At 42.6% G+C, this 25,579-nt stretch overlaps 1 protein-coding gene across 1 annotated transcript; it reads right to left on the bottom strand.

Moving 5' to 3' along the window:
- Nucleotides 1-392: 392 nt before the first annotated feature.
- otogl (otogelin-like) lies at nt 393-25,498 on the bottom strand. Its single transcript, XM_042411530.1, has 59 exons — nt 25,417-25,498; nt 24,957-24,999; nt 24,580-24,625; nt 24,247-24,325; nt 24,051-24,143; nt 22,552-22,706; nt 21,280-21,401; nt 20,858-21,063; nt 20,284-20,408; nt 19,889-19,995; nt 19,595-19,701; nt 19,217-19,342; nt 19,015-19,123; nt 18,883-18,929; nt 18,640-18,785; nt 18,419-18,545; nt 18,053-18,230; nt 17,857-17,981; nt 17,341-17,550; nt 16,872-17,040; nt 16,652-16,726; nt 16,370-16,413; nt 15,977-16,142; nt 15,158-15,265; nt 14,803-14,941; nt 13,866-14,000; nt 13,587-13,733; nt 13,351-13,470; nt 13,030-13,146; nt 11,086-11,242; nt 10,840-10,866; nt 10,517-10,696; nt 10,135-10,413; nt 9,929-10,046; nt 9,758-9,837; nt 8,690-9,600; nt 8,062-8,239; nt 7,821-7,963; nt 7,707-7,730; nt 7,495-7,587; nt 7,212-7,401; nt 6,715-6,932; nt 6,340-6,481; nt 6,075-6,260; nt 5,756-5,968; nt 5,370-5,474; nt 5,145-5,252; nt 4,895-4,996; nt 4,713-4,817; nt 4,485-4,525; nt 4,314-4,377; nt 3,958-4,136; nt 3,721-3,825; nt 3,524-3,643; nt 3,041-3,086; nt 2,476-2,544; nt 2,124-2,195; nt 1,283-1,362; nt 393-1,150 (listed from the first exon to the last, which is right to left on the bottom strand). Exons 1-59 carry the CDS (start codon nt 25,487-25,489, stop codon nt 950-952), a joined length of 7,980 nt encoding a protein of 2,659 aa, XP_042267464.1. The 5' UTR covers nt 25,490-25,498; the 3' UTR covers nt 393-949.
- Between the last annotated feature and the right edge of the window lie 81 nt (nt 25,499-25,579).

Genomic DNA, 25,579 nt, shown 5'->3' with positions numbered 1-25,579 from the left:
GACAACCACCCAGTCACAGCAGAGAAGTCTAAGATTTCATCTAACCTCTAAAATAAGCATGTGCTCCAAATTGTTCATAACAGTACAGTGGCGAGAACAGTTTGGATGTGGGGTGTGGTAGGAGCACTGGCCCATGTGGAATGAAAGGAATGTAAAAGGGAGAAATGACTGACATACAGAGAGCTGAGTCTACTGAGGGGTTCTGTTATGAAGAGGTGACTCCCACAAAGCAATAACCTCTCAGAGGTGAAACACAAACTCATGTCAGCACTACAGATGCTGAATCAGACAAAGAGAGAGAGTGTGTGTGTGTAAAAAGTGTTAAAGAAAGAGACACTGGAAGGGTGTCTGAAAAGGACACATCATGAGGACACAGTCACTCATGCAAGAAAGACTGTTAAATCATTTATTCACCTAATCTACTTCAAAATAAAGAAACTACAAAGAGAGCATTTAGAAACACATTGTAGAATCTGATTAATCTTTTCTAAGGAAGCAAAACATCGTATAACACATTCATTTGTACAAAGGCTACAATGATCTAAGACAAACCAAAATGCATATACATTGTTTGAACCTGACAGCAGATATGCAGTAAAAATGCAACAACTGCTGTGTCAACATGATATCAATTATTAATACACAGAGGGATACGAGTCTATCATCGTACCATCACTGGAAAGCACTAAAAAGCTGACTGGATTGGCACAGCAGGTCTTGAAGAAAATAAAGACTAAAGTGCAGACAAACTACTTGAAAACAATCTCCCACTTACATCAGTTATTTTCAGTATCTTTTTGTTACAACTAGGACAAGTTCAGTGTTGTAATGTGTACTATTATGACAAACAAAATGAAACATGGCTGGTTTTCATGCTTGTCCGTAAGCACTGTAAGTAACCCCATTTATCCCTTAAGCTCTCCTTTATTTTTATGGCTGGACCCTTTACTTAGTTCCATTGACAGGAACAGTCCAGAGGCTCTTGGAAGTTGTACTCCACGATTGTGGCGTTGCGAGAGCAGTAGAGCGAGACTGAGCGGGTTTGTAGTCCACTCTCGCGGCAGCACTTACAGAACCTGGCGTGACTGTTGATGTTAAAGTTGAATATGGTGGCAGACGGACATTTCCCATCACAAGAATAGACTGTTACCTGTAAGAGGAGGGAGAGAGGGTGATGGCCGGAGATGTAAGGTGATGCATAATTGTAAGTATTTTCTTATAAAGCGCATCATTTTTCTCAGCTTCCCCATTTTGTGCTTGCATGTTTTTTTTTCTCTCTCACCGGTGCATTGCTCCTGCAGTCATCTTTTCGAATGGTAGTCCGAATTGCCACCCGCTTGCATGTCTTACCATCCTCTTTACCTACACACATATTCACACAAAAAAGGATGGACACACAGAATAACATTCCCAAGTAAACACATCACTAACACACATTACACTATAACACACCATACCTTTGAAGATGCAAGTTTAAACATACACAATACACACACACACACAAAAAATGGCAAACATATGCTCACACACAAACTCTTTGATCATTTTACTGCTGAGACCTGTCAGTCACAAACGCTGAAAGGCCTATTGAGCAGGGCTCTTTGTTGCCCAGCAGTAGGAGCTCGCTTTGATTGACAGTTGGTTGACAACGGGGCACAGTTCTCACAGCAGAGATCTGGCTCTCTTATTGGCTACTGACCTAGACTTAACCTTACTTTCAAGCCAATCAAAGCTAGTCAAATGGACTCTGCAGGGCTGGAATGAATGAAAGGACTAGATTATCTCCAGCTTCGTCTCATGTGTTACAGTGGAGCTCATTTGGCTAAGAACAGGTATTAACACTTTCATTTGATCCAGCCTTATCTTTTTCTATTCAACATCACACACTGATGGATATGTAATTGGGATTTATGCAAGGTTAAATGTTATCTTATAATGTGTTTTAAGACTTAAGAGAGAAAGGAAGAAATGGAAAAGACAGATACACAAACACAAAAACAGACTCACACACACATATCCTTCCCACACACCAACACAAAACCTGACAATGAAAGTGAATGAGTCACTGAGAGTCAAGATGCCAAAGAATCATTGTAGGAGGGAATAGTGCAAGGTGGTGGTACCTGTGTCACAGTTAGTACTACCAGTGGGGGTTACAGGAATAACGGTAAATGGTAAAACACCCACTCCAGAACCTGGGAGCATCGTCAGGACCGCAGCCGTCCGGTTCAAAGAACGTCAGGAGAACACACACAAGGTTACGTTTGATGCGGAGAACACAGTTGAATGTCACACACAAACAGAGGAGGGAATCAGTGCAGCTGGCATGCACATGGATTTTACTTCTTTATTTTTTTGGCTTACTCCGGGCAGCCAGCCAAGAAACTCAGTCACTTGATGTACTACAAAGAGCAGCTCAGCAGGGCAAACACCAGCCCTTGCACCATCTTGCATTCTCACTGGTAAAACGCTCACCGTGGGGCACCCCGATTGGCCAAAATGCAAAGTCACTGCTAAAGCAGGCAAGCGGGCGAGGCTGCAATGCTGAATCCACAGAGAGAGAAAATGTTATCATGTTTATTGATGCATTTAAAAAGGTTTAATTCAAACAACCTGGAAATGTCTTATTACTCAGTGTAATTTTGTAAAGCAGACATAAAGAACAGTCCACAGAACTTGGAAGCAGGTTATGTATTGACGTAGTAATGACTTTTAAATGTTGAGTGCAATCATATTTTATCATTCTATTTCATTTTTTTATTATTATTTCCTTGAGTTTTCCACCAAATATTAGTTCAGCTTGAGCTGTGTTGGCTCTTGCATATGTCAATAGAAAATTTGGGGAAAAGCTGGGAAAGCCAGGGATTGTGGGAAATGTGGTCATAGGCCAACAACAGGCTTTATCTCCACCCTCTACAACAGGCCACACCCCCAACCACTCAGCCAATAAGCCCATCCACTGCCAGGCAACAAGGCGCTCACCCTTTTGATTGACAGCTGAAAGCATAACCAGAAGCGTCTAATAAATTTGGAGACTTACATGTCCTGCAGCAGCCGTCCACATAACTCTGAACCACACCGCCATTCTGCAAGAAGAGAGTAGAAAAAAAACAGAGTGGGATGACTGGGAAAGACTCCAAAGAGTACAAAACAAACATTGCAACACATTGTAAGAGTAAATTAATCAATTGTTCACCAGTCTTTATTAGAGGGTAAGAGTTTAAATTGTCTTATCTGAAATGTTGTAAAAAGTATGAGCAGTCAGTACAGTCAGTAGAAGTTAAACATATTGTTCATCTCTTATATTGTATTTTTAATTTTATCATCTTTGATCATACATTAGACCTTTATTTTTTGGGAGGTGAAAAAAATCGGATCTATGCATCCATTCTACACAGAAAAAAAACACAGAACATACAGTATAGTTATGTATTGTAATTATTAATGTTATTATTCATGTAGAGAACAAACAGTTTGACTGTAGTTATCATATTTACCCTATAGTACAATTAGAGGTCCTGACCTGAATACACTCTGTGTCATTGAAAGGCGGGCAAACCACCCCAGAGGCGAGTATCACCGCTCCCACTGCTGTTTCCATACAGTCGTAACGTGTACAGTTCTCCACCCAGGAACTCCCTGCCTGTACACGCAATCAGAATCAGTATTGCTCTGAAAACAGCATTTAGCACATATGGATGTGGATGTGTTCACTCTTACAGCGAAAAGCTCTGTTGTTCCATTTTCATTGGTGAAAGTGCAGGAGACATTTTTACAGGAGCCGCAGCACACCTGAGGGTCCGTGGACTGTATATACACCTGGTGCTAAAAAGATGAAGTACAGGTAGAAGATGACGTAGTGTGTAAAAGCTATGTTTAAAGAGATGAAATCACAGAAATGCTTGTTACAATGACAATGAGACCTATCAAAATGTGTTAAATATGTTGGATACATACTGATCCACATTTCTGGGTGCAGTTGACAGAGGTGATTTCCATGGCATAGAAGCCAGTGTCTGGATCTCTGTGATGCAGGCAGTGGACAGTATAACACAACTCTCCCTCAAAGTATTGAACCAGAGACTGGCCCGGTCCCAGCACTGTCACCCCCTGGAAAAGACACACCTCTGCCTTCTCTACACATACATACACATAAACATAGGATCAATAATTATACTGTATGTGATAAATGGTAAATATGTAGGTTAAGTGCCAGGAGAATGAAGTAGTGAATGAAATAATGTCTAAAGCATTTATTGGCACACTTGTGTCAGGTGTGTGTCTGTGTGTTTTCATGCTTGCATTACACATACGGCATGTATGCTGAGGACAGCCACAGTTGGTGCTGCTGTCTGGGACCTCAACCAGCACCTCCCCCTGAGGGAAAACAGAGTGCTGACTTAACTGAATTTGCTCACTTTTTCTTCCTTCTAGCAAAGAACTGATTAGACAGTGACTTGTGATGCAGCTTTTTGCTGACTTACCACCTGACAGATGGGGGGAGAGCTGTAATCACATTGGCATTCTGGGAGTGACAGAGAAAAAGTTAAAGAGAGAGGTAGCGTCAAGTTTATGCAAATATGTGACAGGCATAACAACTTCTGAGACAGCTTCAATTATCAACTCACTAATGCCAGGAAGAAATACTGTAGAGTGTAATTTTGTGCTTGTGGTGTTTGTGTGTGTGTGTGTGTGTAAGAGTGTGTGAGTACCGCAGTGGTGCTGTGGGCAGCAATGCCCAGGGACATTAGTTTGAACCAAAGAGAGGCCGGGTGCACAGCTCACAGATGATTCAGGGCACAGGTTGACATCACACACTGAAACACATGGGAAAAAGGATGAACATGACTTTGATGACAGAAAACGCACACACACACACACACACACAGCTTACCACAATGGTACTGTGGACAGCAGCTATTGGTGGTGTTTAGATCCACAGCCAGGATTTCTCCATGTGAGCAAGTTGGAATGGGCTCAATACATGACTCACACACTGCACAGACAGAAAACACAAACAACAAATTTACAGTTTTGCTGCTATAATTGATGAAGGTGTCAAAAAAGGAGCCATAGCAGATGGACATCCTCATACCAGAGCCTGTCAGTTTAGAAATGGCCTTTGAACTGCAATTAAAACCTACCACACAGGTAAGAGTAGCAGCAGGATCTTTCCCCCCTGACCTCCACTAAAAATTGATCTTCCCTGCAGTCGAGGGCTGAGACAGGAGGGCACGCCATGGGGTCACACTCTGAGGACGACCAGTTACAGCAAAGTGGTTAGTGAGAGTAAAAGTTCTGACCAAAGTTTACAAGATGTCTACACTTTGCAGAGAATAGTGGAAAATTGAATGGAAGTTTGCACTCACCACATCGATACTCTGGGCAGCAGGACAGAGCGCTGTAACCAATCACAAGTCGGTTCCCATTATCGCAAGGTGGAGCTTCACTGTCACAGATGGTCATGTTGCACTCTGACATGGAGTAAAGGAGCAAGAGGATGAGGAAAGGAAAGATAATTAAGTGGTTTAGTGATTTTCAAGAGAAAAGCAACTGAAGTATTCTAAGAATTTGAGGATACTGGTAAGCTACAGTATTGGATAACCATCAGCTATGTAATATTATTAGAGAAAGAGAAACTTAAACATAACTGATAAAGGACAGAATGAAACCATCATTTCTTAAAAGCAGCTCTCATGGGTTCGTGTTAGAACTAAAAGTTTTGCTTGTTAAACAAATTAACTTTTAAACTCACCACAGATCTTCTTTGGGCAGCAGGCTCCTTCTTCCAGCACATCTAATACATACTCTCCCTCCCTCTCACACAGCGGTGTAGGGACAGAGTTGCAGTCAGGCTCGACAGCCACCACAGAGCCGTTCTCCACACACTTGTATAGACAGCAGCCGCGAGCAGAGCCATTCCACACCTCGCCCGGGGCCCGAGGGTTACCTTCATTATCTGTGCACACTAGATAACCCACAGCCAAGTTAATACACCAAGGATATTCCTAGATTCAGTCTCTCTGACAGTGCAGTGCTCCTTATAAAAGGTGTGTAATTACTATTTCACTCACCACAGCGATCCTCTGTCACACAGTAAGGGGAGTCAGCGCGGTGCAGGATGGTTCCACTGCGGCACACGCACTCCTCTCTTATGAAGGAGCAGGTGGTCTCCTCATAGTACTCTCTGTTTAGACAGGTGCGGCTGGTGCAGGTGCTCACACATGGCTGATACTCCTTGCCAGGGGGACACCGCAGCGCTACAGGATGACAGGCACTTATGCATGAGCAAATAGGAAACATGAGCGAGTACATCTGCGTACATGCGTGTCTCCTTACGGCAGAAGTTGTGTCGTCTCCAGCTGATGCAGACTTGATGTGTGTAGCAGACTGCCACGTAAGCTGCCAGAAAGTCGCATTGGTGATCCTTGTAGTGTAGGTCCCCCGCCCACATGATGTCGCAGAACTGCTCTGGAGGCACCTGAAAACACACAACCAGGCTAAAGTCATGTAGGGCTACAAGTTGTGCCAGTTTACTGTTGTAACAACTTTGCGCTCATTAATGATTAATCTGTTGATTTTTCAACAGTTTTTTGTATCAATCAATAAATTAACAATTAATTGTTGCTGCATTGAAATAACAGCAAAGTAACCAAACACCTGCCTTATGTTCAAGCTTGTAATACTGTACATTTTTGTGAATACTACAGCTACCTTGCTGTGGCATGACGTGAAGGCTCTCTGGCGGAGCATGGAGAGACAGGTGGAGCAGTCCCCAGTGGTACAGTTGTCTCCAACCCTCCGTGTGTGTTCGGTTTCATCGGTAGTCTGAACTCTCCAAGCCTGCAGAAAGACCATCATGTCTCCCACCTCTCTGACCACTGTGCCATTGGGCAGCTTCAGGTCATCCTCCGGGTTCCCATCACAACAACCTGGCAGACAGAATTTCGGTGTATGTGTGTATGTCAGTTTTATTGCTCCATAGACAGTGAGCAATATAAACATAGAATGAGATAATGTCTGTGTGAAACTCCCTAATTAAACCAAATGGCTCTCAACATCTCCAAATTGTCATATCACATAACGACTCAAGTCAAAGTGATGCCGCTGTTTAGACATTAAGCCTTTGGGTGCTAAGAGCTGGCACTTAGATAAATGAGGCTGGTGTTGATGGAAACAAAGCTGGTGTGTGTTAGTGTTTGTGGACTCACCACACAGGCCTCGGGTGGGCACAGATGCATTATAAGGTGTGATGTACTGCAGCACCATGATACCAGTGCTGTGATACCACTGTATGCTGACCCCACCAGGTGTATGGATGAGGTACATACTGCCTGTGTCTTCCACATAAAGATTGTGACGGGAGAATGGGAGCCTGGCAGGCCTGTAATTCACTGACACCTAAAGACAGATGGGCACAGATGCATACAAAAATCTCATTACTTGTGTGGGATAAGTTGAACCTTTGGTGGTGAATAAGGTAAAGACAGTCACCTTGCGATCCAGTCGGTTGATAATGATTCTGTAGGAAGAGGTAGTAATGTTCAGTTTCTTAAAACACAGACCAGATGTTCCACCTGTAGGACTCTGTGGGGAAGAGAAATTAGATGATATAATAATGCAAGACAATATTTATTGGAGGGATAACAGCTTTTGATCCTGATGCAAATAAAACTGTATTATAGGTAAGAAGGGACTGTGCTCACCGTTCTTCTGATGGAGTTTACACTCTACAAAAGAAAACAAAACAATTCACTGAAAGCAAAGATCAGTTTTTAGAGGTTTGAAGGTAAGATTTTATCCATTGCCTGGCTTGTTACCTGGCTGGTTGGACATTTCTCCACGGTGCCGATAATAGTCTCTCTCGGCAGGTTAACCAGAATGTAGGAGCCGTTATCATACAGGGCCACGTTGTTGCCATCAAACGTGATCACACGCAGGTCTGACATCACAGTGCAGCGACCTTGAAAAAGGCAATGGTATCAAAAAAATACAACACAGACCATCTGACCATCTGTTTTCCCTTATCAATGCTATTTAATGTAAAGCAACCAGACTTACATGGACACTGCCACTGTGGACAGCAGGGGTCTGTGTTGATGAGGATGGGCAGGCCCAGCAGACTGCACTGGGGCTGGGTGGTGTTGAAGCGACAATGAAGAGAGGAGTTGTGAAGCAGCAGCTCTCCGTTGAAACAGATCAGCTCTGCACACTCATCTATACGGTAGGAGTAAGGAGGCTGCAGAGACACACAACTTTGGTTTTACAAAGACGTTTCTGTATATATTCATTGCCCTTTGCACACTATATACTATATACTATACAGTATATAGTATACATACTGTATAGAATACTAATCATTAGTATACTCTATGTACTGTATAATATATATATAAGGAATAGTAAAAACATTTAACAATTTAATGTTCATACTAATATTTCTAGGAGTAGCAAATTCAGTATTTTATAATTACATTTCAAAAAATGGAGCACATAAACACTCGTGACACTATACATAAACCCATTCATGTTCATATTCAATTACTTAATATAACTGTCCCTATTTTTGAAAACATTGCAATTATTTCCAGGACACACTATCTTGACCCACATAGATTTATCTTGTGGGTATGTTCATGAACAGTGGGTTCATGTGTGTTTGTGGCAACACAGCAATAGCGACACTTACTGTACAGCGAGTAGTGGGCAAGAGGAATGGAGGAGTGGTTGATGCTTCCTCTAATATTGGAGAGGTGTCGGGGCTTGTGACTATTTCTGTAGTTACAGGCTCAGTCGTGGGCTCAATGGTAGTAGGTAGCGGTGCTGTGGTTGTCACAGCAACTGTTGAGGTGTCCGTGGGGGTGGTGGTCTCTACGGTTATGGTTGTATTAGTTGGTGCAGGTTGAGAAGGGGTTGTTGTTTTGGTGGTGGTTTCAGGGACAGAGGTGTCTTTGGTGGAGGCTGATGTGGTTGTGATAACCGTGGTGGGCGGTGGCTGTGTGGTGGGTGAGGTTAGAAGAGGTGGGGTGGAGGTTATGGGGGATGTTGGTGCTGGTGTTGACAGTGTGGTGACAGTGGTGGAGGTAGGAGAGGATGGAGAGGTGGTGGAAGCAAGAGTAGTAGGGGAAGGAGGGGAAGAAGTGGAGGGCACTGTAGTGGTCTCAGTGGGCACAGCAGAGGGCGTTACTGTGGTGATCATCGTGGTTGCTGTAGTTTGGGTGGGCGTCATTATGGTCGTACTGAGAGTGGTTGTCTCTGAAGGGGTCGAGGGAATGGTGGGGGTTGTGGGCGAGGCAGAGGGTGATGGAGATGGGGCGGATGAAGGGGTGACACGCTCAGCGGCTGATGTAGTGGGAGTGGTAGTAGTGGCGGTGGTTGTTGTGGGCCTAACAGTAGTGTAAGAGGTAGTCGTGGCTCTAGTGGTGGTGGTAGTGGTTGTGGTGGTAGTGGTAGTAGTTGTGGTAGTCGTAGTTGTAGGTCTTGTGATAGTGGTAGTAGTTGGAGTGGTTGTTGTGGTTGTAGTTGGTGGTGGTGCTGTAGTAGTTCTGTTTGACCGCGTCACATATGCAAAGGGAGTAGGAGTTGGAGGAAGCGTCACACCTAAATGAGACAAGTAATATTACAAGCACATGTAGTATTTTGTAAAATTATATTCAAGATTACAACAAGACCAACAAGACTAGATCCATGTATTGTATGAAAAAAACTGAGCCTTTTATTGCACTTTTGAGACAAAAGACTCATTAACTATACTCACAGTCCTCTGTGTAGACACATCTTCTGGTGACTTCATCAAGGACCATGTTCTTGGGACAACGTGGGAAGCAGCCCTCCACACTGTAACACACAGAAACAATTAAAGCACTTGAGCTGAGCATAGATTAGATTGGGTGTATAATGAGTACTGTCAATGAACCAAGGCTCTTACGGAGGCAGGAACTGGCAGCGTGTGGCATCTGGGTCACTGCATGTGTGGACACAGGGGCTCGCACAGGCCTGATAGCGCCACTCACACATCATACGGTAGGGAATTACAAAACTGCTCTCTGCCAGAGGAGAGGATCTAATTAGTTAGGATTTATGTGCATATGCATTCATGTGTATGTGGGTTAGGTACATGCATGTGTTTCTGACCCTCCAGTATGAAGCTACTGCTGGCTTTGAAGCTGTCAGAGGTGTCATATCTCTGAGCTCGTGCGGCAGTGCGTGTCAGTGTCAAAAAGATTCCAGGTTGGCTGACAAGCTCGAATGAGGTGTGACCTGGCAGAAACAGCCCCTGATGCTGGATAAAGGTTGCTCTGCGACGGAACTCTTCCCCTCGACTCCAGCGCTCCAACTGAAGACGGCTGCGCCTTGACATGACGAGGAAATAATTTGGTCTTTCTGCAGACTCCAGTGACACCACAGGGACACCTGGGAAAATAAGCGAATGGGGGGTTAACTTATCCCCCCCCCCCAAAAAACAAAAAAAACCAAAACAGTAGCACTGTGTAATTTTGTGAATATGGATGCTCACGTGATGTTCTGTCCTTCTGCAGGCCTGCTGTGATCATGAAGTTGAACAGTAGGCCTGGGGCAGGCAAGTGCCCTGGTCTCTCTCTCACCAGAGGAAACACTGAGCTGCTGGTGCGATTCACTCCAAACATGGTGTCATTATAGACAGCACTCACCAAGGAAAATGGGCCATCACCTAACTCTGTGGGGGGAGTTAGTGAGAGACAGAGGAAATGAGTTTGGTGACAAGCTTTCAGGGAATCAGAGTGTGTAAGGTTTGAAAATCTGCAAATGACAATCAACAAAACAGCTCTTTGAAAATGATTAATCAACTCTCATAAATACCTTGATTATAGTATTCACAATCGTAGGCTGAAAGAGAGCAAGACAATTCAGATGTTATAAAGGATGTCAATAGCACAGATGTAATCACATGACAAGACATAGAGGAAAGGAAGAAATATGTAACTGAAATGATAGCAGTATACTGGTTGGTGGACAGAGGGAATGGTGGAAGTGGGGCAAAGAGGTAAGCAGGGGTCACAACACAGAGTAGACTAACATACTATGAGCATGTGTGTGTATACTCACGACACACAGACGGTGATCTCCAGTGTATCGTAACTCCCTGTTGGCAGCATTTGTGTGCGTACGCAGCAATTGACGTGCAGAGACACTCACAGTCACCCCCGCGGTTACAATTGCATGTGTCCGTCAGGCAGTTCCTATAGAACCAGGCCACATCCACCTGGAGGGGACAAACACCACGTACACATCAGCACACACACATATATACACACACCATCATAAAGTGAACCAGGCCAAATCTCACTGGGGGAAACTAGGGGAGGTCTTGTTTAGGGGGTGAGTAGTTTTCAATAATTCAGACCGGAAAGGAGTGATGAGATATCAGGACAAAGGAATGTGGGTCAACCTCTGGTGCAGTGGGGATCAGATGAGCCCTATGACAGACAGGCAGGCAAAATGCATCAGCAGTGAGTTGGTCTGTCCAAAGGCGAGGTTAACTGGGACTCAGCGTTTTTGACACTTGCTGCTGTAATGCACATACATGGTGCATTTTATCCCAGCAATACTTAGATCTCTATTCTAACATTTTAGAAGATGTAAGAAGCACAAATATTGATTTGGCAGTTTGCTGCATCCTGACTGGAGCAGCAGGCTTGCATTTAATTGTTACTGACATGCTTCTAAAAGGGCAATTGTTCATCCATGCTAGTTATTCTTGATACAAAACTTACAGTTGCGCCTTTAACTTTAACACACGCATTTTACTGTCAACAAAAGCAAATACCTATACAACAGATTGCTCAAATTTTGCTTTGTATTGTAGTGCAATTTTCTGTCACACAATGAATCTCCCTTGTCCCTGAGTTTCCATAGCTGTCCTCCTATCATGCAAATTATAAGCAAACCAAAGAAACTGAATGTATCTTCGCAGGGAAAGGACACAAACATTCTGAATCTGAAATTAGGCGTTTTTCTCAAGAAAGTTGAGCTTTGGTAGTGAAAACACACAGATGTGGATTTTCCTCGATTTTCCTCGGGTGGGTGCTTTTCTCTCTAATTAGGATGTGGAGAAAACTTCAGTAAAATCATTTGAATAGGGATGCTTGGCTAACTTGGTGTTTTTAAATCATACTTGCCTGATATTGAAGAGAAATCTGCATAGCTAGAATGAATGAATGAATACAGAATCCACTAGAGCAGGAGAAGCAAAGCCTCTTGGGAGTCTTCGGGAAAAACCCTGGGATGTGTCATCTAACCATGATCTTGTAGATAAAACCTTTGGATCAACTGCTAACCTTTGGATTTACTTACTTGTGTGAAACTTTTTTTCTACAATACAACCAACAACAACAACAACAACAGAAAAAACTGCCTAGAAAAGAGCTGGACGAGGCCATGTTTCTCACTACATGTTTCTGGTAAGATACATATGAGTCATGTATATTTTTGTTTTTGGCCTGAAGTCAGAGAAATAATACCTCTGAGGAGCACACTAGTAAAAAAAAAAAAAGGGTGTGAACCATTTTCACAAATTGTATGTATCTGGTTTGACTGGATAGTGGATATCTTGCACTTTTGCCACTCTCCAAACAGAACAGGTAAAATCAGCATCATCTCAACTGGAAGTGTTTAAGTCAAGTGAGTGAACTGGGTGGCTTCAGTTTTTATGTGGTGGCCCACTAGTCACCTCTGTGCACATATACATGGCTCCATCTGCTGGCCACATAGAGCAATACTATACTTTAGTAAAACATTTAAGTGTGTGTCTGTGTGTGTGTGTGTCTGTGCAAGTGTGTAACCTTGCATCTGGTGTGCTATTTGGTATTTATCTCTGAGAAACAGTGTGCTTTCTGGGATCAGTTAGCAATTGTTCCCTTAACCCCTCACCAACCCCTACTCCCTCATTACAAGCAAGTTAACCTTTCCACAGCTGCATCCACTGCATACAGACGTTTGTGTATGAGTGTGTATGTGTGTGTATGTGTGTATCAGTTCAATGGTACTCACCACGTTGTGACAGGGTGCAAAGACATCGCTGTAGAGGAGAGCGCACTCCCTCTTGGCGTATGGCTGTCTCCCCAAGTCCCCTTCACACGGTCGCTCAATGACATAGTCACTTTCACACTAAAACACACAAAACGTCCACACACAGAAGGTGATTGAGAGTCTGATTACTCTTAAATATCACAGTGGACTCGAGGGAGACAGGCACACATAAATTACAGGGGCGACAGAGAGCTAGAGAGGAGTGAAAGAGCGAGTGGGACATAGACAAAGACAGAAAGAGGGTACGAGGAGAATTAATAAAGGAGCTGAGCTGACTCATACCTGTCCCAGGGCCCAGCTGTCTCCAAAGGTCTGTGCATTATTGACTTCCATGTGGCTGGAGGTGGTCATATCATTCACTGTGACACTATCAAAATTTCCACATAGTCCACTGAGGAGGCCCTGGAAGAAAAGAACAGACACCGAGTCATGTTTTCTGATTCCTTTCATAATAACAATGAACATCTGAGGACAATTTTAAAAATCTGTCAGGATCAAAATGAACCGCTAGTACAGACCTTCCACTGAGGACCAGCTCTGATGTGTACGGTTGTCTTGCGATCCCAGAGGACGGTGAGGTCCTGATTGGAGAAGTGGACCACGGTGTAGTAGCCTGCTTTCCACAGCTCAAACTCTGACCCTCGACCCACAACAGTGGATGGGCTCTAGGGCAGGACAATAAAAACAGATGGGCAATAGCATGAATGAGTGGATTTTTTAACAGATATCATTTTGAGAGGGAAAGACACACAAGTACATAGCTTGATTGAGTGTGACTCTGTGTGTGTAGTCCGTACAGGGTTGCCAGAGTTGTCAGTGAAGTAGATCTTGGTAAGTCCCACGTGAATAACCAGTATTTTCATGCACACAATGCCGCTCTCATAACAGTCCTTGTTTTGGGCAACAATGGACACCTCGGTTTCTCCTGCACTCTGGTGAGAGGGAGAAGACGATTATATTCACAAAATATTAGGCTACTCTTGGGAGAAAAGCAGGTCACCTCATCTCCTCTTATCTATGTCCTACAAACACAACACACATTGTTTATTTAAGAAAATCTGCTTAACTAAAGCCACAATAACCAGAAATGCAATACATAAACTCCACATGGCAGATTCAAAGTTGAAATTTGAGTCTACCTGTTCAGAAAACCTTGTCATAATGGACACTTGAGAGGTGACAAGAAGAGGAAGCAACTCTAGGCTATTAAGACACTACTCTTCCCCATTCTTTTCGAGTCTGCGTGGTGGCCGGCAGTCTGTCGGGTCTGAATTGGAATGTCTGTTCTACTAATTCTAATTCTATATCCCTGGGAGCGCAGGAGCCCTGGGGTTTGAAGTGAACACTGGTGTCTTTGTGTCGCTACAGCTTGCCCAACGTCTGCTAGCATTACCATGGTGCAAACACACACACACACACACACACACACCCCTACAAACCTTAATCTGCTCTAATTAAAAACCACTCTCTCTTCCAAGATTAGAAACCAGCTTGGATCCTCATTCCCAGATCCAAATCAGTCTAGGCCAGGAAATATGAAGGATGCTCATACTTTGTCCCTAAACACATACCACCTCTCCCACACAATCTATCACAAGCGCTCTGACACATCTGCTTAGCATTTCAGTGCCCTAACTGAATCCATAAATTTGGCCTTTACTTTACATTTTTTTTATTTGCACATGCATTACCCAAATGCGAACATCATCGAGATCCACACCACACTCCACTCACTTTAAGCAGGTAGACCTGACAGTCAGAGTGGTAGTCATACTCAAGGCCATCGAAGGTGTGGTAGTGTCTGTCACTGTAGACAGTGCACACAGCTGGACATGGTGAGTAGCTGCAGTTAAAATAGCCACGGTGACACACACTGAGGAGAAAGACACGTGGGATGCACATGGGAAAAGTAAAGAGAAAGCAGAGTTGGGACAAAAGTGCAGTTTCACGCCACAAATGCAAACTTATTGTCCTATGCATGATACAATTTTATCTGTTTTGACATACAGCTTGTTAGAGAGTAGTTAGAATCCGATTATTTCTTTATTCAGGGATAAATATAAATGGAGAGTACAATAAGGGCTTATACCATTTGTAACACTGCGTTTCCACGGTTTCCCCGGGCAGGTACTCAAGGCCTAGCCAGGCGCAGGGACAATTCTCTGGATAGTAACACTCCCCATGATGTAGCACCAGCCTTTGTAGATTAAACAAAACTCAAATAAGAGGTACAGAACATGTAACACCTGACTTAAAAGCCGTATTGTGGAGCAAATATCCCATTGCTTTAAGTGTAACCTGTAAATGGGAGGCATGTTTCTATTCTGGATGATTGGGAAATATGCCGCAGGGTAGGAAAGTAAATAGATACCCTACTGTGTGCTGTCAAGATACCTTTGATGAAGGCTTTTAATTCCTTGATAAAAGCATGACTACATGCTGTGCCAGTCTTCCTTGATTAAACATACCTTAAAGGACTATACCTGTGCTTGTGCAAGATTTAGTCCATTCATTACAGATGACTACTGACTAATGGCTTCCTAGCTTGCAGGCAGCCTCTGGAGTCAGCTCCTTTTACTAGAATATTAAAATCCACTTGTAAAGACTTAAAAAATTTATACTTCAGCTAAGTGAACAATCTACTTCTCTAATTTGTTCATTTTTTGTCAAAGTGACATTATCATACCATGGTATGGTACATACAGGCAAGAAATGCTCTGACAAAGCACTGATCTCATTTTTCAAGTATCTACAAGTACATTTTTATACCATATTGAAATGAACAGAAACCTGGAAAGAAGGAAGACACTTTATTACGATATGTTTTGCCAAGTGGGCTGGAAAATCGACTGGTATGGTTTTTAAAAAACACAACAATATTTTGGAAGGTAACAGGGGCTCATATTACCCAGGAGGGCAGACACAGCCAGGGATGCATGGTGTGTTGGGAGGGCAGGTAAGGTTCAACATCAGGTTACGGCAGGTCGGTGCACAGGCCACGCCTCCTCTCTGTTCGGTGCAGCTGTGGTACACTTTCCCCTCTGGACACTCCCCGACCTCTACACTATCTGGCTCTACAATGTGCACACACACACACACACCATACACACACACACACACACAATCTCAAGAAAATCAATGCCTCCATCCTCTTAAACTTCAACAGCTAGTCATGGGAAACAAGCTACAACTACAGACATAAGGCTCTTGATTTCAGCAAGAGGGACACAGCCTGAAATGGCACTTTGTTGTTGGAACGAATGAGGGGAACTGAAGGGAGGGGGGAGTGCGGAGGGGTTACCTTTTTCCTCTGGCACGCACTCCATCTTCCCATTTCTGCACAGGCTGGTGGAGGACAGGAAGGGAGAGAAAAAAAGGGTAAGTGTTTGGGAAAGAGTAATGTTATCAAACACAAGGTTAGTTTAAGTGCTCTACGTCTCATTTGACAACCACTCAAGCTTTTATTGCTTCCTCAAATGTAGACAGACAAAGTGTTTAAGGATGTTAACATTGTGTGCAGTAAGGAGAACAGCCAAAGCAAGTTTTCACTTATCAGTGCAGGTCAAGGCCAACTATGACTCACCAGGGGCCAGAGGCGCTGAAGGTCACCTCCCCTGGCTGTGACACGCCACCCATGGAATAACAGTGACACTGAGACCTGAGGATAAACTCGTGACATTATTTTAATTACATTAACTAATGATGGTGCTTTCTGTGTTGGTGTTTCTGTCTCTGTGTGCGGTTCTGCCAAATGACAATTGATGATGATCATTAGGATGATATATGAGGTGGTGAAGTCTTACAGTTGCACACAGCGCTGGCGGACGTCGTCATAGTAACTGCCGACTGGACAGCCACACCCCTCAGCACAGTCATTTGGGCTACATGTCTCTGTGCTAGACAGAGCACGACAGGACCGCCCGCAGGACGACACACAAGAGTGGTACAGCATTCCTCCGCGACACACCACTTCTGTATACACACACGGAAATATACATTTTTATACACCCCAAAGAGAATACAATTTCTCAAACTCTATCACTGTGTCCAAAATCACTCCCTTTTTACTATATGCTAAAAAAGTTGTGTCAAAGGCATACATACTACTTCTGCTAGCAATCCCACAATGCAATGCGCCATATTTTTTAGGTGCAAAATTACCGTTGTGCGATTCCACAGCTGTCAGTGAATGTGAATTTTGGGTGATACATTTAAATGTATTTGAAACACAACCAAGTATGAATAAAAGCAATCTAGTGGCTAAACACTCACCACATTCAGAGACATGTGATCTGAAATTAATGTCGACTCCGTGTTTGGAGCAAAGGAGAGCATAGTGTGCCAGCGCTGTGCACAGACAACTGCTCCCACACCGACAGGCCTGGTGGCGACACTGCTGCTGGTAGATGTTTGGACTGATGTAGCCATGACACGGGGCAAACACACTCCCCAAAAGCACCTCACACTGGGATGCATAGAATACTAGAACATATCCACACACAAAACACATTTTAATACTTTTCACAATTCTGATCTGAACAAGCTGAGATACCTTGCAGCTAAAACCTGCACAGCGCAGTGCCTCTTGAGGAATCAATAATACTACGGATGTCAGCATGTATAGTCTGTAGAGCCGCTGGCATTAACGCCCATGAAGTTTCTCATCCTCACGTGATGCATGGTTTGATTTTAGGTCACCCTCCCCCCTTTCCATTTTCCCAATATTTAATCGAGGTGAAAAAACAAATGCGGCCAAAACATTAAAAACAAAGATGAAACCATAATTACCATTGTGCTGGTTCATCTCACATGGGTCTATTATGGGCAGGTTAACCGGAGCTACACAAGCAGAAGACACCTTCCAAGCATTGGCATGAAGCTGAGGAGTACCCTCTATCATACCTGCTGGAGACCTACACACACAAATACAATCAGACATAGTTTGTTTTCAACATTGATCTATAAGTGGGAAGTACTTGCTCACAGGAAGTCATCTCGTAGATTTCCATTGAAGGTTCCACAAAGGCCAATCGTCGGTCCACGCCACTGGCTGTCCAGCTGCAGATAGACCCGCCCCCCTCGACCATCATAATGCAGCCTCAGACCAATCCCTGCCTTCAGCTGTGTGAACACGGAGGTCAGCTTCCGCACCTCCAGCACATCTATATATACCCAGAAACAAACAACAATGCTCATGATCAAAGATGGCATTAGTATAAACAAGGGTAGGTGTGATAGGTTTTTTAAATTTTTAAGTTAAATAAAGTACAAAGAGGAATTATGTCATTGTGATCTCTCTGCATTAAGTATAAACTTGCTGTGGATCATTCTAAGCTTTTGTGAGTAGTACCATCAACATAGGGTAGGACAGGCGCCGGGCTGACACCGATTATCACATCCCCCTCTCTGGTCAAAGTGATCTGACGACTCACATCTTCATCCAACACCACTGTCACTGACTGAATACACACTTGCTGCTGGAGACACACAGATAACACAGGAGGGCCGGTTACATCTAGAAATGATACTGCAGGGCTGATCTGTGTGTGTGCAAGTAATTGTGCACATTACCTCAGCACAGGTGGTATACTGCAGTGTGACAGTGAATCTGCTGCTGCTGCGGCTCTTTGCCAAGACGTACTGACATGCCCCCGGCTGGAGAAACATCCTCCCGTCAAATGTCGTCACAAACACGTCCCCTACCACTGAACACTCCGCTAAGGAGAAAAAAGTGGTAACATATAGAATTTGTTATTATATGTATATTGAATTTGTTTCTCTTCAGTACTAACTGGTCTAAAAGTGTAAACTCACCTGTGCAGTTGTTCTCAGTGCAGTTCCACACTCCTCCTGTGCAAACACTAAAAAAAGAGCAGCACAGCAGGTTAACAACACATTGGAAATGCTGCATTTTTTGCTCACTATGGAATACAAGGCCACACTCACCAAACACTGCATCCCTGTTGAAGCACATGTCCTTGTACATATGAAGTACCATGGTAAACACAAGGACACTGAGAAACAGCGATACATGTTCCATTTTGTAGGATAAGACCTATGGGAAAGAGGATTAGAAAACAAGAGTATGTTTAGAGGTCAATTATAGAACAGTTAATGGAAATTAGGAAGTTTTTGTTTAAATAAATACCATCAGGGCAGTAGCAGCCATCCAGACAATGTAGGTTGGTTCCCAGACATTCTTTTTCAAACGTACAGGTGGGTGGACAGCAACTGATGCAGTCTCTATAGACAAAACTCTCCTCACAGCCATCATCTACATACAAACACAGAGTTTCACACAAAGGCAGATTACAGAACATGAGCATGGAATAAATGTTGACATAATAGTGGGACATGTTGTGTATGAAATTAACTAATGATTAAAATCAATTCAGATTTTTGTTGATGGTATATGGTTTTTGTAGGTGTAATGCCTACGTTATACAGAATATACTGTGGGACACAACAGTTCAAATAGTACTGATCTGCCATTTTCCAAGTGTCAAGAGTTTCAGTGGTAACTTACAACAGGAAGGGAAGCTGTCTCTCCACTCCCTCACTGGATATCCGACATGTGAGCAGGCTCTGGTGTACTCAACCAAGGCTCGACAAAATGTTTCCTCATCATCAGACCTGAAATAAATTTAAAAATGTACAAAATGTTTTTGGGAACTTGGTTTCTATACAAAGAGTCTCTAGTTGAAGTGTTGTAGCTAGTGAGGGAAGGTAGCTTTATTACTGTAACTGGGCTTACACCAATAACAACACAGAGAAAATGGTGGAGGAAAAACTTAAATAGTCATTGGGAGTTTCAACTTACACACAAAGGTCAGAGACACAGCTGGCCACAAAGGGATTTGGGTCAATGTTTTCATGACAGGACAGAAATGGGAAGAAGAGAAGTGCACTGCATTTGTCTATGGCATCCTGCATACATGCACAATAAATACAATTAGGAAACACAGCACATAATAACAGAAAAGTATTGTAGCGTACAGCAAAACAAACACAACTGCACTCACTTAACATACAAGGACCATCCTGGTTATTTTGGAGGTCTTAGTTATGAAAAAGAGCTGCTAATTTTTTTTACTTTTCAACAAGCAGTAAAAATGTTTATATGGTGGGCCTAATTTGCTTTTCTTTCACAGTTTTCAGTCCTAGTATGCACTGGGTAATAACACTGAGAAGAAAGAGTGTTCCTGTGGTTCTTACATCCATGTCTGACTCAGACTGGCAGGCCCCATTGAAGTCAAGGTCTACAGAGGGACAGGCTCTTTCATGTGGCAGGTCCACTGCCCAGCTGTTACCAAACACTGCAGGCTCATCTGTCCGAATGCCTAAAACACATAGTCATGGGACACAGCACATATGCACAGACTGTCAGACACAGATAAAAATGCAATTGTGCCATACCATCGAAACATACACAAAGGCACACAAAAGCGATAATTTCCTTCTGTTTCTACATATTTGTATACAGCACATTAAACAGAGACATTTTACTTGTTTACTCTCTTTCTCTGAACTCATCCTCACTCCACTGGACTAGTCAAACAAGGGAGAGCCCAGTTCATATTACTGGTCATCCGAGGAAGGATTCTTGCTCCTTCCAACCATTCAAACCCAAACTATCACTTCTCCCCTGTCCTTCCACTCTGGTCTCTCCCGGTCCCATCGCTACTATAATTGGCCAGAATCAGTGTTGAGTGTATAATAATAATAATTGTGGTGAGTGGGTGCTGAGAGAAGGGATAAGAGGATGAGGGGCCGGTCAGGCCGGTCTTACCACGGGCAGTGGTGAGGTCATCGCCTGCAAGGTGGTTGAAGTTCCCACACAGGCCACAGGGGGCACCCTGGTGCTCCTCGCTCATCTTCAGGTAGACTCCTGAGCCTCCATCCCAGGCCAAAGAGAACCCAAACACACTTTTCACCAGCAGGTAATCAGCCAGTCGCTCAATAAACACACTGCCTATAGTCTGAGGCAGACTTAGCCTGACATTAAACAAAGACACACACACACACAAAGAAAGTGACAGGAAAAGTCAGCTCTTTGAAAAATCATACTTAAAATTCTCTGTTGTGGTTTTTACAGTCAGTGTGGATGAGGTGTTAAGAAACTAAGTTGTTTCGGAATCTCTAAAGTCTAACTGTCTTTTTTCCTCTATATCTTTGTAGAGCAAGCACACACACACACAGACACACACACACCTGCGGCCTCCCTGGTGGACCTGATATCCAGAGATGTGGATCTCCTCTTCATTTGGGAAGAACAGACTGAGAGCTCTTGGGCATGAATACACACTCCCGTCACACACTCTGCTGTTGTGGACCTGAGCAGATAAGAGAGCACATGATAAAGAATCAAAGAAAGGGTCAAAGTGTAAAAAGCATGAAAATGTATTAACAAGGATTAGCTACAGTCTATAACCTGTGTAGTAATGGCATTGCCACCAACAGCCAGAAAAGGCTGTTGTGGTGTGACTTCTAATTACTGCAACAACTTAATTTACAAAGGCTATGATTAGCAAACAGTTTATGACACAAGGGACAGACAAAGTTAGAAACACTTGGTGACTTTAGGACTTTAATTTCGAAGTAACTTAATCACAATTAAAAATGTTACAATAGCTGTGATGTTTAACACCAATTACCAGTATTTGTCAGTTTACAGGCTAAGACCGGAGATATTCTATATTTTTAATATTATGAACAAATCCTATGAAAAGGCCACCAGTGTGTTGGTCTGTCTCTCAATACTTTCAGACTTCCACAGCCCAGGGAAGACTCAAGTCTATCCCTTCCTATTGTAGTCAATTTTTACAAACTCACAAATATAAAGTTTTTTTTTAAAGGCTAATAATTCCCTAAAACTGCTGAGCACCATAGTTTTTAGCAAGCAATACTCATACAGGAACACATTTGTTGTATTATGTGGGATCAACTCAAAATAATGCCCATGTTCAAGGTAATGAACATGGGCACTCTGTGCAATGGTGTGGCTCAGTGATGTCTTTTTAATAGCATTTGGACAACAATGGAGGTCTATGGCACAGATGAGTGAGCTGTATCAGGCTTTGACTACACATGCAATACTTGCTAGTATGGGCAATTAATAGATTTAATATTAATAGATTTTGTTGACAATAAGAAAAATACAGAATATCACAAGATTTATCTTTGAAATAAATAAGCAAAATCTGCTTTTTAATATGAGCTTTAAAAGAAACATTAGATAAAAGAACTCCAAAAGGTCTGGGGCTCCAAAATATCAATTGCAAAATTATTGAGTATATCAATGGGAACATTATCTATGCCAAACACAGATATTTTAAAAACTTACCAAAGGAATATGATGATAAGAGCTCGAAGGGGGTTGACAATAGTCGGTTGGCATGTATGCTTAAACAAACTACCCAATAAAATAAAGGTTACATACTGGTTAAATATTTCAGTGGGTAATTTCAATACGTATGCTCTTACCCACACAGTGTACTGTGGTGTAGCTGAGTGGCAGTCCTGAGCCAGAATGTAAGAGCAGGTTCCAGGAAAGTAGAAATATATTCCATCAAATGTTTCATAGTGGTGCTGACCCCACGACCTGCAGATCCCGTCTCTATCCTGGCCCTGGTTAGGTACTAATAAGAAAATGGGCAGTTCACTCAGACATGATGGCTGTGATGTTGAAGTAGATTAGTTTCGAGTCACAAATGAATTTCAGCAGAAATTGACATTTTATTAAACTGCTGGGGCAAATCATACATCCTATCTCTTTTATCATCTTTAAATCTTTCATCATATTTTATTTCATTGAACTTATCAGTGGAAAATGAATACCTGAATTTTCTAAAGAGCCCTTTGTTACAGTAAATCTCCATAGTTGGCTATGGCAAGATGCTGCCAAAAACCAGAGGGGGTGAGGATGGGGACAGTGACTCACACCTTCTAATGTAGTCAATGGCTCGTCATAGTGATTCAGTCTGTGAATGGTTCATCATAGTGATTCAAAATGGCACATTTTGTATATATGATGATACTTTACAAATCAATTACAAGATATACACGTTTCAATTAACATTTCCAAATCTAATTTAATATTTAGCATCACCTCTATTAGCCTGATCTTAAAAATCTGCTAAAAATAAATGTCTATTTTAGTTGGTTTGTACAGCTGAGGAGCCCTTGATAATTTGTCTTGGATTCAATTTTTTCCTTTTTACTTTTTTTCAAGAAACATAGTTGTTGTTATGACCCACTTTCATGCTATCTTTGATAAAAAATGTACATTCTTAATCTTCTTCTATGTATGATCTAATTGAAGATTTAATGTAAAGCCTCAGTTCAGATACAGGTATCTTAGGAGCTATAATGTTTCCAACATGTATGTCAACACTAAATTAGTTTGTTGAAATGAAAAATGTCTTTACAATAATTGACCTCAGATCTCCTGATATAGTCTATAAGGAGCCTGTTCAGAGTATAGAAACCAGAAACTCCATCACTCAGCCCTTTCACTATTACCTTAGTTCAAGTAGTTTTATATCTGTTACTGTAGAGAGTAAAATCTATGAGTGTGTGTGAGTGTGTGTGAGTGTGTATGTGTGTGTGTGTGGAGGTAGAGGATGGTGGATTTGTATTAACAAAGAGAGACAGAGACAGAGATCTGGGGAAATCTGATAATTAATGCAGGTATAATTAATTTTTGTTGAATGATTGGAGAGTCCGATGTGCACACACGAACAATCTTATATACACACACACACTCATTTCCTGCATAACTGAACATGTTACTCTGTGCTGTTATCAAAAAGTTGTAAGCATGCTAACCAGCTGGCTTGTTGCATACCGGGAATGGCGCTTGTCAGTCAACCATAAGGTTGTTGGCATTTCTGCCGTGTTGGATGAGATTCTGACAAACCTGAGCTGAAACCAAAAGAAGACATATAGGTGTGTGTGTGTGTTTGACTGTACTTATTACTCACTGATCTGGCAGCGGTCTCCCAGTGCCTGGAACTGAGCACAGTCACACACACCGCCCTCCTGACACCAGCCACCATTGAGGCAGCCGCAATATTCTGGGAAAGACACGAACACACTCAAGTTCACTGGATAATGGGTAATGATAGTTTTAAGCTTCTGTGAATGCATTTAGGATCATTTCATACGCAGTGTATTTACCTGAAGAGGAATCTCTGGCTGTGTAGTTGTGTAAAATGCTGCGTGACAGAGTACCCTCAGACAGCAGCGGTCTGTATGTCTTGGAAAACAATGAACAATACTTAGAGTAGATCCTGAAATAATTATCAAGCTTAAACAGCATCAGTGTCAATGCACTGTACCGTAAGTGTACCTGTCTCTGTATGTTAAAAGTTGCGTCAGGTGAGTGGGAGAAAGTGTATGACTTAGTGAGTGTGTCTCATTCTTTACAAAGACAGCTTTGTGCGGGTTAGGGTGTTGTGCGCATGTGGGTGCCCTGACCTCCTCTGGTTCTCTTAGGTGTAGTGTACCAACCTCCTCCCCGAGGAGATCCCGTTTCCTCCGGAGTGCATTAGCCCTTCTGCACACACACAAACATGCACATTAGTGGGAAGAAACAGTCAGAGGGGAGACTTAAGTGCACTTTACACCACTTGAATTCGGGTTCAAAACTCCTCTTTACTGAACCCTCACACGCACAAGTGCATGAACACACACACTCAGTTGCTGTCTCTGTCACACACCCTAGTGACAGAAGCAGAAAGTGCAAATGCATTTATCACTGTCAGCCTCTGGTATTGTGTGAGAATGATCTATGAAAAATCAATTGTTTTTTTACCCAAAATTACTTATATTTCAGTCACACTATTAATAACATAGAAAAATGTATTCCATTTCTGTTTTTGATTTACCTCTGTAGTCTTCCTTCTGCCACTGAAAGTCGGCTCTGAGCTCCTAAACACAAAGTCACACAAGTAACATAAAATCATTAGCCTGTCAAAATGGTTATATGTTATTTATGTAATATACAATCACATTGATAACTATAGGAAGATCCTGAAATGCCCAATCCCAAACTTTTAAGGTATTCAAATCTGTATCATTTATAATGATGTAGCAGTTAGATGCCTTGTTAATATGTAAGAATAGGAAGGAAAGCAGCTTTATATAAATTTGTGATGATTATAAAATAATTTCACTTCTGACAGAAATCATAAAGATAGGTTCCTCCTATAATATTCTACAATAACTTGTAATACTTCAAGGGCTTTGTGACTCTACGGCATTACATGTAGTTCATATTCATATCTGTGTAGCAAACTTTATAAGAGACAATTACAACATTTTAATAAGTAGAGCTGACACACTTACCCTCAAGTACCAGCAAGTGGGAGATTGAAAACGACATAAGAAGAAATCGTTTCACTGTCCACTTTAAGTTCATCTCAGAGTCCGAAAGGAAGTCCCGCCGAAACGTTAACGGTGCATCTCAATGGTCCCGGGAGGAAAGGATTCAGGATGTTTGGTAGCACCT

The sequence above is a fragment of the Thunnus maccoyii genome, chromosome 5 (assembly GCF_910596095.1).
Source record: "Thunnus maccoyii chromosome 5, fThuMac1.1, whole genome shotgun sequence".
Taxonomy (NCBI): Eukaryota; Metazoa; Chordata; class Actinopteri; order Scombriformes; family Scombridae; genus Thunnus; species Thunnus maccoyii.
This window is presented reverse-complemented; position numbering and strand designations above follow the sequence as displayed.